The following is a 15,348-nucleotide window of genomic DNA, read 5'->3' on the forward strand; positions in this document are numbered from 1 at the left end:
AGAAGGGAATGGCTGCCTACTCCAGTATTCTTGCCTGGAGAATTCCATGGACAGAGGAGCCTGGTGGGCTACAGTCCATGAAGTTGCAAAGAGTCAGACACAACTGAGTGACTAACACTTTGACATTTTTGGCATTAGTTTAGACTTATAAAAATACCACATTGAAAAAATCATGTATCTTGATTACTAAATTAAAAAATAATCATTTACTTATTTATTGGCTCTGGTGGGTCCTAGTTGCTGCAAGTGGGCTTTCTCTATTTACTAAGAGCCAGGGGGAGGGGGCAGTCTCTAGTTGCTGCGTGCACTTCTCCCTGCAGTGGCCTCTCTTGTTGCGGCTCATGGCCTCAGTAGTTGTGGTACATGGTTGCTCCATAGCGTGTGGGATCTTCCTGCACCAGGGATTGAGCCCATGTCTCTTGCATTGCAAGGCAGATTCCTCACCACTGACGCCCAGGAAGCCCCATTACTGAATTTTTTTTGGTGCGCCCTCGCATGTTGCACCTGATCGGAGTGCCTCCCTTGCCTCACTCTAATGCTGGCCTTGCTGGTGCCCATTTTCAGACATACATGGAAGATGAGCATGAGGGTAAAATAGATTTTCCCTCTGCTGTGCTAAGGCAAAGTCTTTTAAAACTGTCCAGCCCAGGCTGGTGAGCCCTCTGGTCTTGACAGCAGCCCATCATTTCTTTTCTCATCCCTAAGGTTTTACTTTATGCTGGTGAAACCCAAATCTAGACATTCCCGTGTCTCTCCCTAAATCAAGGCTGAGCCGTCCATCTTCTTGTTGGAGATCTCTATTCATGTCCTGTAGGCATTGCCATCTGTGGTGCCAGGCACACTCAGCATATGCAAAATGGAACCCCCCATGTTCTCACCACCCCACCGCTCTTCTGTCCTCCCTGTCCACATTGATGGCCGCCCCAGCCACCCAACCAGGAGATGGTCTCACAGTAGTTCTTAACTCCTCTCTCTCTTTATCCTGTGCTTCTTATTAATTAGTAAATCCTCATTTTTTTTAAATAGGAGGATAATTGCCTTACAGTGCTGTGTTGGCTTCTGCCACACAACAACAACATAAATCCTCCTGGTTTTGGTCACTTCAGTATTTCCTGAATCTCTTCCCTTCCCTTCATCCCTGGGGCCACCTACCTCTGCAGACTCTTGTTGATTGTCACTTGTCACTTCACGGTCCAACACTTTGGCACCAAATGAAGTTTCTCAAGCTCAGTAGATGGTTTCTTACTCCATGCCTTTGTTCATGCTGTTCCCCTACCTGGAATGCCCCGCTCCCTTCATTTGGTTACTTCTTCTTTAAGACTGAGGTTAGGCATTATCTCATTCACTGTTTACCCCACAAAAAATGAACTCAACACCTGTTTGGAGACACTATGTCAGGTTCTGGGCAATCACAGATGCTCGGGTTTCTCCTGGGCTGGGGTGTTCATGTTCCATGTGTCCCGACAACAGGAGGGAGCACTCGAAGAGAGGGGTTGTCCACCTCCCTCTGGAAGCTTTCCCCGACTCCTCGTCTTAGGCTGAAGTAAGCACTTTGCTGTGATGCTTCCATCATGCTCTGTATTATGCCACCATGGCAGCAAACCCATGGATTGAAGTTTTCTTCTCCCTGTCTGGCTTCACTAAGAATGGACGCCTTGTATCTGTCTTTATAGTGTCAATTCCTAGTCGTGGGAGAAACTCAGTACGTCTTTGCTGAACAAGAGACTACTGCAGGAAGAGGGACAAGGAAAGTAAAGATGTGGGGTCAAGACCTCAGGTCATTTTTACCTCCACTCCTGCAGCGACACCATTAGCAGATGAACTAACTTGATTTATTAATGCTGCAAGGGTTAATCTTTTTCCCAGTTGCATGAAGGCCAAGATAAGTCAGACCATGGTCAAGTCAGCTGAGTTCTGAATGGAATTAAATTCCTGTGTTCTTGAAAATCTTACCTAGAGGAATGTCTACAGTTTCCAATGGCATGCTTTTGAGATCCCTTTTAAAATAGAAATCGTTCACAGTATAAGTGTGCTTTTGTGCTCAGAGAGGAGATGGTGGGGTTGGAGGGAAGAGGAGAAAGGGAGAGAGAGGAAATCCACATGGTCTATGGGGTGCACAGGCTGACATTCTGAACAATAGAGAATAGGGTCTTAACAGAAACGTACTTTGCCGGGTTGGCTCTTTAAAGCCACGTCAGTCAATCCTGAACAAACAGGAAGCTTAGAAGCCTGCTCAGGATCAGTCATGTGGAGCACTACATTAAGCGGAACAAGCAAGAGGAACCCAGGTGGTGTTGGATTAACCCTCTTAGGTGACTGCAGGCACAATCGCAGTAAATTATGAAATACCTCCAGGCTGTGTGGTTCCAACAGACAGAACAACATTTACCTTATAGTTTCTGCAGGAAGGGTTGAAGGCATTAGTTCCACAGACGAACAGAGTATCATCATTTTTCTTCAGCAGAACTTTAATAAAGTTGTGACACTCATCCTGAAAAACAGTTCAAACTTGTGGGTGTCCAGTTCAGGGTAGAAACCCATTCAACCGTGGGCCATGATGTGCTGAGAGCAAGGTGAAAATGCAGGTGGCCGGGGCATTCTCCTGGGACAAGTCCCGGTGTTTTTACCCCCAAGATGATGCTGATAGTAACAACTGCTTTTCAACAGTAAATAAGAACAGGAGGTGTGTGTTTGTGCCATCAAAGGAAGGCAATCCAGGATGTAGCAGCATCCCGTCACATTAATTTTAATGCCAGAGGCTCCAGAGTCCCTTGATGCACGAGGTCCCCCGCTGGAGTGTGTTTTATGCTGCTCTGTGGCCAGAGGCGCAGACCCCTTGGGTCTGCGGCAGCCTTTCTGGACTTTGCTGCAGACTTTCTGAGGGCTGTGGACCACGAGGCGCGCTCCCAACAAGTGTGCTCAGAAGACTCAGCACAAGCCAGTGTGGGGTCCAAAGTCCCTGGTGCCCCCTAAATAGTTCATGATGCAGCCCTAGCAGCTGTCATACTGTTTCATCACATTAAAAGCAAACTGTTTTTTGCAAATTAAAGCCTTCAATAAGTTGATGGAAGAAGCAATTACTGGGGGAAAAGGGACTAGCGTGAGCCATTCCACATCACGGTCTGCGGCTGGAGATAACAGTCAAGAACTTAACCCAAAGTGGCAGCTGCAGAAGAAATGAAAATTGCCTACCTTATGTTTTCCCTTCATTCTGCATGTGTCTACATCAGCCTGTCTAGATTTCCATGTCAGTTTCTGCAGGGATCAAGAAAGAAATCAATTAGAGCCCAGAGGTTGTTGCATTTGATTTTAGAAGTAAGAGTTCCCTGGGGGAGACTAGAAGCTAAACATATATTTATTGAAAGCTTTCCACACCCTTTCTCCGTGATTAATTCACCATAACAACAAAAGATTAGAAATGGAAATGTTCATTTAATTTTGAACCCCTATCTATTCATTAGACTACAAAATGATCTTCTCTTTGAGAAAAAGATGAAGGAGAAAGGAAAGAAGAATAAACAACAGTGTGGAAATTTCACATAAAATATCCACATTAACTTGCTAAATTATGCTCATTTTGATAAAATACATGTCCTTGCCCTTTCCTTTCACTTGATAAATCAGTTTCCATAAAGCAGGCCTTTTCCTTAAAATATGGAAGTCATTTTCTTAAACATAAAGGGGACATTCACTTTAGGTGGACAAAGATTTAATTCAGGTTATACTCCTTCACATAAATTCATGTGTTGAAGGGATCATCTACCTCTGGGGCAGACTTTATTAACTTAAAATACCTCCATGTGGAGTTATAAGAAAGCATAGGTTATATTTTATATCTGCCTGAAATGGATAATGATCAAATTCCTGAACCACAACAGTTGAGTCAAACGTAATATTGCAAGATATGGAAACATAACAGTGAAACACTTGTGGGACAAAAGTTTACATATGGAAACTGATCTTTTCCTGGACAAACATCCAATATTTTATTCAAAGAATTTAGGAATTACCTAAAATTCCAGTGTGTTTATGTGCATGTAATTGATGAATAAAATATGAAGTACATAACCATTTCATATTAAGCCCTAACTCATCCCCAAATTAGAATTTCATAAGATGTTCCCAATTATTCTAAGCCATGTCATCTCAATGAATGCATTTACAATACATATTCTCTCCAAGACCCATCCTAAGATCTTCATTTCTGAAAGAACGTTTTAAAACTACTTACTTTGCTACAATAAATTTCTTCTGTGTGTGAGGTGTCTATATCAACAGTATAAATATGGTCCCTATAAACAAAGAATTAAGAGAATGTTAGACGCACGAGTCAAGCCAGTGCGTTTTCTCCTGAATGAGTCCATGTCTCATTCAAGGCAGATAAATCCACATCCATGTTATTAAAAACAAGATCCAAGGGCAAGAAGAAGGGGAGGGTTCAGCTTCTAAGAGATGCTTCAGGAACACATTCAGTACCTTCAGAGAAATCATGGCATCTTGCCACCTTTTATGAAAACTTTCCAGTAGTCTCTTGCATCCCGTAACAATAACATCTGTATGTACATACGTAGTTTAGGTGGGAGATGTCTGAAAGTTAAATAGGCTTCCAAACTAGCACACAGATGGGTTCGCATAGCCTTTCACTTGGTATTCAACATGCTAGAATTGTTCATCAAGAGAGCTAACAAAAAGCTAATGTCTATCTCCATCACTTTTTCGAAAACATATTTTCAGCTTTACCTTTGATGATTTGATTGACAAGACGCAAGACGATAAAGGTAAAATTATTTCCAGAAGCCACTCTTTTTCACACAGTGATGGTCAATTAAGGTTAAGATGTACTTGAGCTAAAGTTTACATTTCTTGCTTCTGTTCACCTTCCTGTTTTGCTGAGAACTTGGTTGTCTTTATGATTTGCTGCCAATCTCCCCTTGGAAGGGGAGAAACAGAATGAGCAGCTCAGGTGTGGGGCTATATTTAAACATCCCCTTCTGTGTGAGCTGAGTACAAGGGCGTTTTTGTCTGGAATTCAGAAGAAAGAAAAGAAAAGCGCTACATTCAACTGAGGAGATGGGGGGCTAGTGAGGGAAAGCAAAACAGCTCGTTTTCCCTTGAAATAACATTGACTTTTTCTAAAATGCAGGAAGTCCTGGGGCTGGAAAATTACCCACAGCTTTAAAGCAAGACCTCAAGGCTCCCATGCAGACTTTCAGGGCCCCTCATTACTTAAAAGAAAGGGAAAGGGGAGAAGGGAAGAGAGAAAAAAGAAAGAAAAGAGAAAGACAAGAGAAAGAAAAAAGTGAATCCTGCTGTCAGGATTCACTTCCATTTCCCCGCCCCCAGTTCTTTGGAAATCTGTTTGCTACTACTTTTAGGGAAAGAACAACACCGAAAAACAGAAATAAAAACAGGCTTTCTCCTATGAAAATAAAAGGAGGGGGTAAGGCAGTTGGCCTATAAAATTCCCTTGCCCTTGTGAGTGTGTGTGAGTGTGTATGTGTGTGTAAGAGTGGTGAGGGAGAGAGAGAGGAGCCTGTTTTGTAAATTGCTGAATTGGAAAGTTCTTCAGACTCCAGTAGGGTGCCAGAACTGCTCTGCCCTTTAATTCTGAGGCAGTTTTATGGCATTCCTTTATTGCTTGTTTGACTTTATTGGCGGTGCTGTGGGTCAGGTTCATTATTGGAGTGGAATTGCCTATTACTTTGGTATCAGCTTTGAGATGACTCTAGATTTTTTCTGGCCCTGCCTCTCCTCAAAACTTTAAGTAGGAGCTGAACATATGAACTGCAAATTAACATCTGATTAATATGCACTGGCAATTCCTCAGAAAGCTCTTGATTGCCACCCCCCCCCCACCCCTTTGGCATGGCCTGTTTATGTTAATTAGCAGTTCAGAGATTAAACAACAAAAAAAGAATTTACAAAATGGATAATAATAAAGCAGAACTGAAAAGGGGCATTGCTCATCAAGCTTCACTCAGTCCCTGGGTTCTGGCTGGGGACATGGCTTCTGATAGCTGACACCTATTGTCTAGAAGAACTGGGGAGCCTTTTAAAAATAAAAATTCTATGAGTGAAATCTCCTTTGGACAGTGGCAATATTTTTCAGCCTCCAAGAGATCACATTGCCCAACACACAGAACGATGCATTATGCTAAACCACATATCAAGGGTCAGGGGTTTCCCCAGCACTGTGTGCGCATCCCGGGTTCGTACGCTGCTCTTACTGAACTCAGTTACTTGAACACAAACTGCTCAATCCTAGGACTTCTCTTCCTTCCCCTCTCCAGTGAGCACCACTGAACTATGTTGGCATGACTTGAGTCTGGGGAAGGATTTCACTTTAAATCATGTTAGTGGTTGCCTGGGAACGTGGATCTCTTGGGGCTCTGTTGGGAAATGTGAAATTTAAGAGAAAGGAGAGACCCTAAATATGCAAACCACAGAAATCATTTAGGAATTTTTCCACGGGTGCATACTCCAGGAAAGTGACTGCACAAAGTGAAAACCAACATGTCAATACTAGGCTGTTACAGATTTGACTTTTAACCAAGGTCAAGATTTGACCTTTAACCAAAGATGAGTCTGTCTTATAGTGTTACAAAAGTGAATGTGTTTCTCCTTTGTTTCCTTCTTTCCTTTCTTCTTTTCTTGGGGTCAGGAGTTAGGATGAAACAGTCTTGGTTTTAACAAAGGGTAATATTGGTCACTTTGAAGTCTGCACAGCACCTTCTTCCTAATTCTGGTGCCCCTTGGACTGTTTCACAGCCAAATTAAAGTCATCAGGTAGTCGGTTATGTTTCTTTTCCCCTAAAGACTGGGTTGCAAAGTGAACAATTCATAGAAGATTCTTGAGTCAGCCTATTTCTCACGGATATAATGTTCAATCATTTGTTTTGACTAGCCTTTAGCTAACTGGGTACAAATGTAATCTTCCATCCCTGTTACATTTAGGAAACTGAAAATGGTATTTAAGAGGGAGCTAATACTTTCCAGTGGTCATGTATGGATGTGAGAGTTGGACTGTGAAGAAAGCTGAGTGCTGAAGAATTGAGGCTTTTGAACTGTGGTGTTGGAGAAGACTCTAGAGAGTCCCTTGGACTGCAAGGAGATCCAACCAGTCCATCCTAAAGGAGATCAGTCCTGGGTGTTCACTGGAAGGACTGATGCTGAAGCTGAAACTCCAATACTTTGGCCACTGCATGCGAAGAGTTGACTCAGTGGAAAAGACCCTGATGCTGGGAGGGATTGGGGGCAGGAGGAGAAGGGGACGACAGAGGATGAGATGGCTGGATGGCATCACCGACTCAATGGACGTGAGTTTGGGTGAATTCCGGGAGTTGGTGATGGACAGGGATGCCTGGTGTGCTGTGATTCATGGCATTGCAAAGAGTCGGACACGACTGAGTGACTGAACTGAACTGAACTGAATACTCTCCCAGAGAGGTGGCTACTGGGGACTCATTGGAATGTTTTTAATGAATACCCACAGTGGCTACTGTTCTTGGGGAAAAGCTATTAGAAGGTTATTACCAGGACAAGTAGGCCTTCTATGGCTCAGTAGGCTGCAGAGCACAGAGAGTAGTGACCTAGACTCTAGAGAAAGACCATTCCAGTTCAAATCCTGCCCGTGTCATTCTGACCCAGTCATTCCACCTTCGTGCACTTGGGTTTCCTCCTGGTATACATGGGGATGAAAACAGCTCTAACTCAAAGGGTTTTTTTTTTTTTTTTTTTTTTTTGCCCCAGGATTGAATGAATTAACATTTATAAAGAACTTACAACTATATTTGCAATTTATATAGCACATACAATAAGTATGTACTCAGTGTTTGTGAAGTAGAATTTTTAGAAAGTGCTTTGGCATTGTTCCCTGTGACCAAAATGTAGGGTACTCATAGGATATTTTAATCTAGCCAGTGTTTTTTTTTTTTAACTTTACATTGTATAGCTTGTATTTTCAGAACATCTAAGTGCTTTGAAGGAACCAGCACTGTTATTATTTACTTTACTTGTGTTCACAGCCAGACAGGTACTACAAACATAATCTCTATTTCTCCTTCCCAGTGTAAAACAATCATCAGTCTAGACCCAGGTTATACCACAGTGGACCCCACAAGATAGTGCTCCCTGTTGCTGTTTATTTAGAAATATTTTGAATAAGCCACAACCCCTGTCCCCAATGGGGGATCATGTATTTTTAGAATCCCAGGGGACACCATTAAGAAATTCTACTCTAGTTTCTTATTTAACAGAGGACACTGAACAGCCAGAGAAGTTGTGGTCCAGGTAAGTTAAGAGTAGAGTTGAAACAAAACCTAAATCCATATGATCCCTGTCTGGGTAGTAGTCTTACCAGGCCATTCATCCTTAAGACATGGTCTGTTTGAATAACATTTTCCCAGAGGATGAGTATTTTCTGAACTAGATCCCTATCAAAAACTTCTACTGGGTGGCTGCTGCCATTCTGCTAAAGTAATAATATATACTATATATTATCTGCAAAAATACAGGTTTAACATACACCCACCCACACATACATTCAACTTAATTTGATACATGTTGACACATTCAACTTAATTTAGCAAGTATCAAGGAGAGAACACTTTACCCTATGCTTGAGAAATATCTGTGTATACTGTGTGTGTGTATATACATATATATGTATATACACAATGTTCAAGATAAACCGTGGATTGAGTTTAAACTCCAAAATATGCAATTATTTCTATCCAAATCCACTTCATGAAGTTAAAAGGACACAGAAAGTCTTGAAAGAATGGTTGCTTGACAAATGAAAGTAGCCTTTAAATGAAGTAACACTCTCTTTGGGAATGTCAGGATCTTTACTATGAGGCAGACTGTGGACATTTAGGTATTAGGCCCGTTGGATGCTCCAAAGGCAAACGCAGGGGAAAGGGGGCTCACCTGGCAGCAATGTAGAGGGTTCTGTTCATGATCACGATCATTTGGATGTCCAGCCTGTGCCTCTGCGTGGTGTTCCGTCCTGGCTTGTGGCCCACAAACACCGGATACTGTTTTGTATCTGTGAAAAGAGGACATGGGGCAAGAGAGGGAAGAGGAAATCAAGCCAAGAATTGACAGGGCCAGGGCGGGCGGAAGTGGGTGGCCGCAGAACAAAACCATATTGAAGTCCAACCATGCCACCATTTTCCATTTCCACGCAGGTCTGTTATTTTAGGAAATGTTGTGATAGAAAAGTGCTCTTTAAGGATAATTGAGTTACAGTTTCATTTCCTGATGCTAATAAGCCTGGGCTTAGATTTCCGAGCGTCAGTCTTTCTGACTTGTCCCTCTTTCTGGGGGGTTAAACTTGCCAGTGAACCCTTTACATGAAGGTGCTCTTTTCTTGCCCAGTTTTCTTTTCATCTTCTTTAGAGTGCTAAGCCTGAGGGGCAGTCTGCCAAAGATCTTGTCTCCGGACAAAACTATTTCAAAGCAGCCTTCCCATCAATCACCACAAAGGCAATGTGGTCTGGAGGCAAGAGCCCTCGTCCAGGAGCCAGAAGGAAAATACAGTCTCCACAGGCGTCCAGCTGGAATAATCTACTATTGAAGGCAGCTCCGCTAGGTCGGCTGGCATTCTAGGAACTGTGGGAAGTTCACTCTCAAGTTAAGCAATTGGCTAATCTCACAGAAACGGGGACTTTTACAGGACAGGGTCAAACTGAGTGTAGCCAGTCGGGTGATCTGGAATTTTCCCTGACCTGCAGAGTCAGCGAGCGTATTTCTCCTTTTCTGCAGTTCTCCTCAGTGGAGAATAGGCAATTTGTAATAATACCTGACCTTTGGAAATACCTACATCTCAAAAATCTCTCTGCCTTTAAACGTATGATCTCCAGAGCACTGGCAGTCCTTCAGAGAAACCAAGGCGGGAAAAAGATGAGTCACATTTAAAAGGCAGTTGTTTTGGGGGGTGAGAGAAATGTAAATAATGACTCAAAATCCATTCATAGATTAATGCTCTGACCCACACACCTTAAACCCCTGTAGCCTCTGAGTCTGACTCACTCTTAGAGACTCACTCACAACCATGCTTGGTATGGGATTATCTTGTACTTTCCCTTCCACTGCTCTGAAATTTTATCTACCCATTCACCAAGGAAGTTGCTAAAACAATTAATTCCTGTCTCTGTCCTGTCAAAGATTTGAGTGTCCACTGAAGTATGGTTTTCAGCAGCATATTTGGGGTCTCTTTCTTATTTATTTATTTATTTTTTCTCCTGGAGTCTCTTCTGCACAGGGGCACCAAAGATAGAATACTTATCTCAAATGGAGATAAACGCTTATTAAGGTTTAGTACCTTGAGTTAGGTGGAGGAAGGAAATGGCAAGCCACTCCAGTGTTCCTGCCTGGAGAATCCCCATGGACAGAGGAGCCTGGTGGGCTACAGTCCATGGGGTCACAAAAGAGCTGGGCATGACTAAGGCGACTTGGCATGCACACACGCCACTTCAAGAATGATGATTTCAAACTACACAGTTTGGTCCTTAGTCATACCCTAACTTTTGTTCTTAATTAGAGGTGTAAAGCCTTGCCACCTCACCTTCATGTAAAATTACTTCTTTTTACAACCTAGACCGTCCGGCAGAAAGCTGGGTGGACGGCGTTAGTATCCTACTGTCAAATACCTTTTTAATGGTTCATTCAATGTTTGAGGATAACTACTGTGAAGATAGATATTTGGGTAAAATGCTTTCCCCTTTACTGTGATAAAATATTTTATCTTTTGGAGAAAAGGAAAAAAAGTAGTTAATTGTCTATTTCATTCCACACACAGGTAGAATTATCCTCTTTTGAGGAGTCAACTGACCTTTTCATCATGGTGCTTTCTACCCTTGATAGCAGAGATCAAAAGAAAGTTATGAACAGTTAAACTAGGTCCACTGGGAATTCAGAAGCACTTTAAGTCTTGCAATGATATACTTCTGAGTCTAAACGAAAGTTAATTTTTGTCCCAGTCTTCTTCTTTTCTGTTGTAACAATGCCTCTGTATTCGTTACCCTATGAAAACGTGCAGTCCTGGCAACACCCAGAAGACCGTGATGTTCTCCCGCAGCTGGTTTCTAGGCGTGATCACAGCCTCCTTGTAGTAACTCAGACTTCATTGGAGGTACTGAGGGCTGTTTCAAATCCTCACACAAGTGTGTCCCCGCAACCTTGTTTATTGGAGTCATAGAACAGTCATCCCACCAGTTTGACTAGACTTGAATTATCCACCTTCCCAGGTGGCACTCCCTGGGTGGGGAAGATCCCCTGGAGGAGGGCATGGCCACCCACTCCAGTACTCTTGCCTGGAGAATCTCATGGACAGAGGAGCCTGGAGGGCTACAGTCCATGGGGTCGCAAAGAGTTGGACACAACTGAAGCAACTTAGCACGCACACATGCATGCCATCCACACAAGTTTAAGTGATTAACAAGTCTCCTCTTCTATGAAATGTTTAATGTGTGTGTTTTGCCGGTTGACACAGGCACAAGTGCCCACGGAGAGAGTGAGAGAGAGGTGGATACTTACAGTTGCCATGCGAAATACTGATTGGCTCAGAATCTTCTGGGAAAGCAGCCCCAGCACAGTGTAGCAGTGTGAAATATAGCAGCAAGGCTTCTGACCTCATAGTAGTTCAGCGGGGAGACTTTACTTCTCTACTTCACCCTGCCAAAGAGCAAAGAAGGGATTTTTATTCTTTTCTCTTTTTTTTTTTTGCAAGTCAGTTTTATTCCACTCCATAAAATCAAATGGCCTTGAAGATAAATTTTAGAGAAAGGGGCCTCTGTGTTCTATCTTTCTCATGGTGGATACACGCGTGATGGTATTTTGCAGAAGGAACCTGTGTCTTATCACTCACTGCACCCTCCTCCCTCATGCATAGGAACCCTTTTGCAAAATTTCTCTCAAACCAGTGACTCAGGGTCTTGGTTCTTTTGCCCTGAGCCATCGTGAGGCCATTATGTGTGACTATTTCACAATCACGAAATGACATTCTGAAAAATGTGGATAATTGAGAATGCTTTTTTCCCCCTTTTAATGTAAATGTATATATTTTTTTCTTCTCAGCAGGTTTAGAGCAACATGCCATCCCCAGACATGTTCTGTGTGGCCACCCCAGGATCTTTCAGAATTTTGAAATAGTTCCCCAATATTGAAAAATTAGGAGGTTTCTACCTTTCTTTAGAAAAATCAGAATATCTGACATACTGACCTAAATGACAGTTTCCTTCAAGCATTATGCTCTCAGCCACAAACACCACCACCCCACCTGACCCCCAACACCTGTACTGGCCCAGTTCAATGATTTCCATTACCCCCTTGACACCTTAGTTGAGGTTTTCACTCCTGGTTATGTAATTCTACAGTAATTCTATAGTGACCTTAGACATAAATAAAGTCACACAATCTATGTTTAAAAAGAAAGAAATGGATCCTTTCAGTCTCTGTGGAGAATGTTACAGGCAGCATCTGAAACCACATCCTGAATAGTATTGTTGACTCTGAAAAAACCCTATCTTTGTATATTTTAGTGTCAGATGCTGCCATGTGATGAAATGGTAGTGAATAAAAATGCCAGATATACTGTTCTACCCATCTGCATTTTCTTAAAGATGCTCTTTATGTGTAGGAAAAAAATATCCTAAATCATTAGAAGTAGAAACACTCCCACGTGGGGCTACTGGATACAGTGAAAGGAAAGTCGTAAGACAGAACCTATTGCATAATCCCCAGGCATATTTCAAATAACTGTTGATCTATCAGGGAAATTAATGTAAAATGGGAATATCTTTTTATCTTCGTAAAGTCTTTGAAGTAGCCTGCCAAAGATTGTCTTTTTTGAACAAAGTTATTTCACAGTAGTCCATCAATCATTTAAGATTTGGGTGTAATAAAGTCAAACTTAGCAACTTACATATCTTTGAAAGTTAATTTGGCAAACAAGCTGCTAACTGACGCTTTTTGGAACACACTGAATATTAGATACCTGTGTGTCTGTTCTTCATGCCAAAAAAAAGCATAACAAGCCCCAAGTGTTGCATCACAACTGATGGTTTCACAGACACAGCTGGGTCTTAATCATTTGTTCAATCGAAAAGTGCACATTAATTAATTTGCCTTACCTTGAAAATCAAAGAGGGAGAGAGGTTGAGAGAAAAGCCTAAGCCATTCCAAATCTCCATTTCTGATGTGTAGGTTAAAATTAAACTTTAAATAATTACTTGGTCACAGGGCAGTCCATTACCCAGAGATGCAAATGTGTATTTACAGACAGGTGAAAAGCACTGCTCTAGCCATTCATTCATTTGCCAGTTCTTCCTATTCTGGAGAATCTAAACCCAAAGAGAAGCTCTGAGATGCCCTGATTTGGCTTGTCAGGGCTTCTGTTCAGTATAACATTAAGGAGGAGAAATCAATCACAGGAGTAAGTAAAACATAAAGCAGACCCCAATCAGAAAGTATTCGGGTAAAAGGAAGTGGCAACCTTTACCAAGGGCTCAAGAGCAATATCATAGTATTGTACAGAAGCCTTCACCTCTGAGAGTTTGCAGCACACCGCGGAAGAATAATGGAGACTCAACAACCGGTTCTCATTCCTTTAGAAATCTTTGAGAATATCTGTATCCTTTTAAAGGTTAACTTTTCTTGACATGACAAAGGAGTCTGTATCCTCCCACAATTACATCCATCTTTGTACAGATGTCCTCCAGCTAATGAGACAAAGTCCCACTATTTTAATCTATCTCCCAATTTTAATTTTTTCCATCTTAACGATTGCATGGATTGATGCAACACTCTCAAACCCAGATGCTGGCAGGAAGAGCAACGCATAAAGAGGAAATCTCTTATGCAATCCAATGGCTTTTTTCCCCCAATCCTTACACTTTGCCCCGATCATGGTTGAGATGGGTTATTTAAATATCTCCAGGTTTACAGGAGGGCTGTATACCAGGAAAAACATCTGTTTTATGTGTCTTCCTCTCATCATATCATCAGGTTTTTAACATGTACATCATATGGGTGAAAGTGTTCTGGCAGTCCCGGTTAATCTTGGCTAGTCCACATGAATGCTTCATAATTTTCTTCAGCTGAGGTTTTGATGTATCATTCCCTTTATACAGAACTTTGGGCTCTAACCCTTGTAAATAAGTAGACAATATATTTTCCTGTTGAAACAATGACTTTGTGGAGAGATCCCAATTCAATAACATTGTCATTTTCTATCCTGTTGAACACGGGCTGAGTCTCTCTGCTAAGACCACAGCATACAGACTTGTACTAGCCCAGGAGAATAAAAACAAATAAGAACTTTCCACTGCTTTTCAACATCTTGAGCTAGCTGAGCTGCTGCTATGGGGTTGTTTAAGTGATCTGGAAACTCTGTAAAGTGTAGGATGGGGCTTCCCAGGTGGCACAGTGGTAGAGAATCTGCCTGCCAAGCAGGAGACACGGGTTTGATCCCTGAGTCAGGAAGATCCCCTGGAGAAGGAAATGGCAACCCACTCCAGTATTCCTTCCTGGGAAATTCCATGGACAGAGGAGCCTGGTGGGCTATCCAGTCCATGGAGTTGCAAAGAGTCGGACACAACTGAGCAACTAAATAGCAACATATAGGATATTTATAGGCATCTGTAGACTCTTGTCAATTTCCCTCTCTGACTGTGCTTGTATAGGCTGAAAAGGATTTAGACTTGATCAGCTACCCAGAACATTAGATCCTGGGAAGAGTATCAATATGAGGATTCTAAACAAAAACATTTACTTCAAAAATAAGCTTATTACGCTTGAATTTTCCATCTACATTGTCTCAGTCTTCCATTATTCTTAGCCCGAAGAGGAATGACCCCTGTAAAATATACCATCCCTAAAACATGATATTCCAACACTTTTCTAACCTGCAAAATTCACTGGAAAACCTTAAGAATAGGCAGACGAAGTTAATGGGTAAAAAAGACATTCCAAAGACAATGGTGGGAATGTTTCCACTGGGGGAGGGCTGGCCCCTCTCCTGTGGACAGCAGCCACGCAGCTCTGGAGTGCTGGCCTGCTGCAGTGTTGGCCTACAAATCCAGCTCTCTGAGTTTTTCTTTTCCTTAAGAAGCCAGAAAGCTAAAGTTGTATGTTAAATCTCCTATTTTTTCCCCCCCTAAATGTTGGCAACTAATTTAGTGTTTTTCTTCTCTGTGAGTCAGTTTGTCCAAATCCTACAAGTTTGTGAGCCCAAGTAGAATTTTCTGGGGCAGGATTTGGGGAGTAGTGGGTAGAGGATTGGAACTAGTATTGGGCAAAGTGAGCAATTTCCTGGCTGGGTGGGCTTATCATGGCTTCTCAGTCATG

General features: G+C 42.2%; 1 protein-coding gene across 3 annotated transcripts in view; it reads right to left on the reverse strand.

The window, feature by feature from the left end:
• SEMA6A (semaphorin 6A) overlaps positions 1-15,348 on the reverse strand; it is a 131,274-nt gene that overhangs the window by 53,794 nt on the left and 62,132 nt on the right. For all 3 annotated transcript variants that reach the window (XM_006078741.4, XM_006078739.4, XM_006078740.4), the window contains exons 2-6: positions 11,539-11,676; positions 8,929-9,046; positions 4,232-4,292; positions 3,193-3,255; positions 2,390-2,491 (exon numbers count right to left, since the gene is read on the reverse strand). In XM_006078741.4, the coding sequence (XP_006078803.3) occupies positions 2,390-2,491; positions 3,193-3,255; positions 4,232-4,292; positions 8,929-9,046; positions 11,539-11,638 (444 nt within the window). In that variant the 5' untranslated portion in view covers positions 11,639-11,676. The remainder of the gene's footprint in view (positions 1-2,389; positions 2,492-3,192; positions 3,256-4,231; positions 4,293-8,928; positions 9,047-11,538; positions 11,677-15,348) is intronic.

The sequence above is a fragment of the Bubalus bubalis genome, chromosome 9, assembly GCF_019923935.1.
Source record: "Bubalus bubalis isolate 160015118507 breed Murrah chromosome 9, NDDB_SH_1, whole genome shotgun sequence".
NCBI lineage: Eukaryota > Metazoa > Chordata > Mammalia > Artiodactyla > Bovidae > Bubalus > Bubalus bubalis.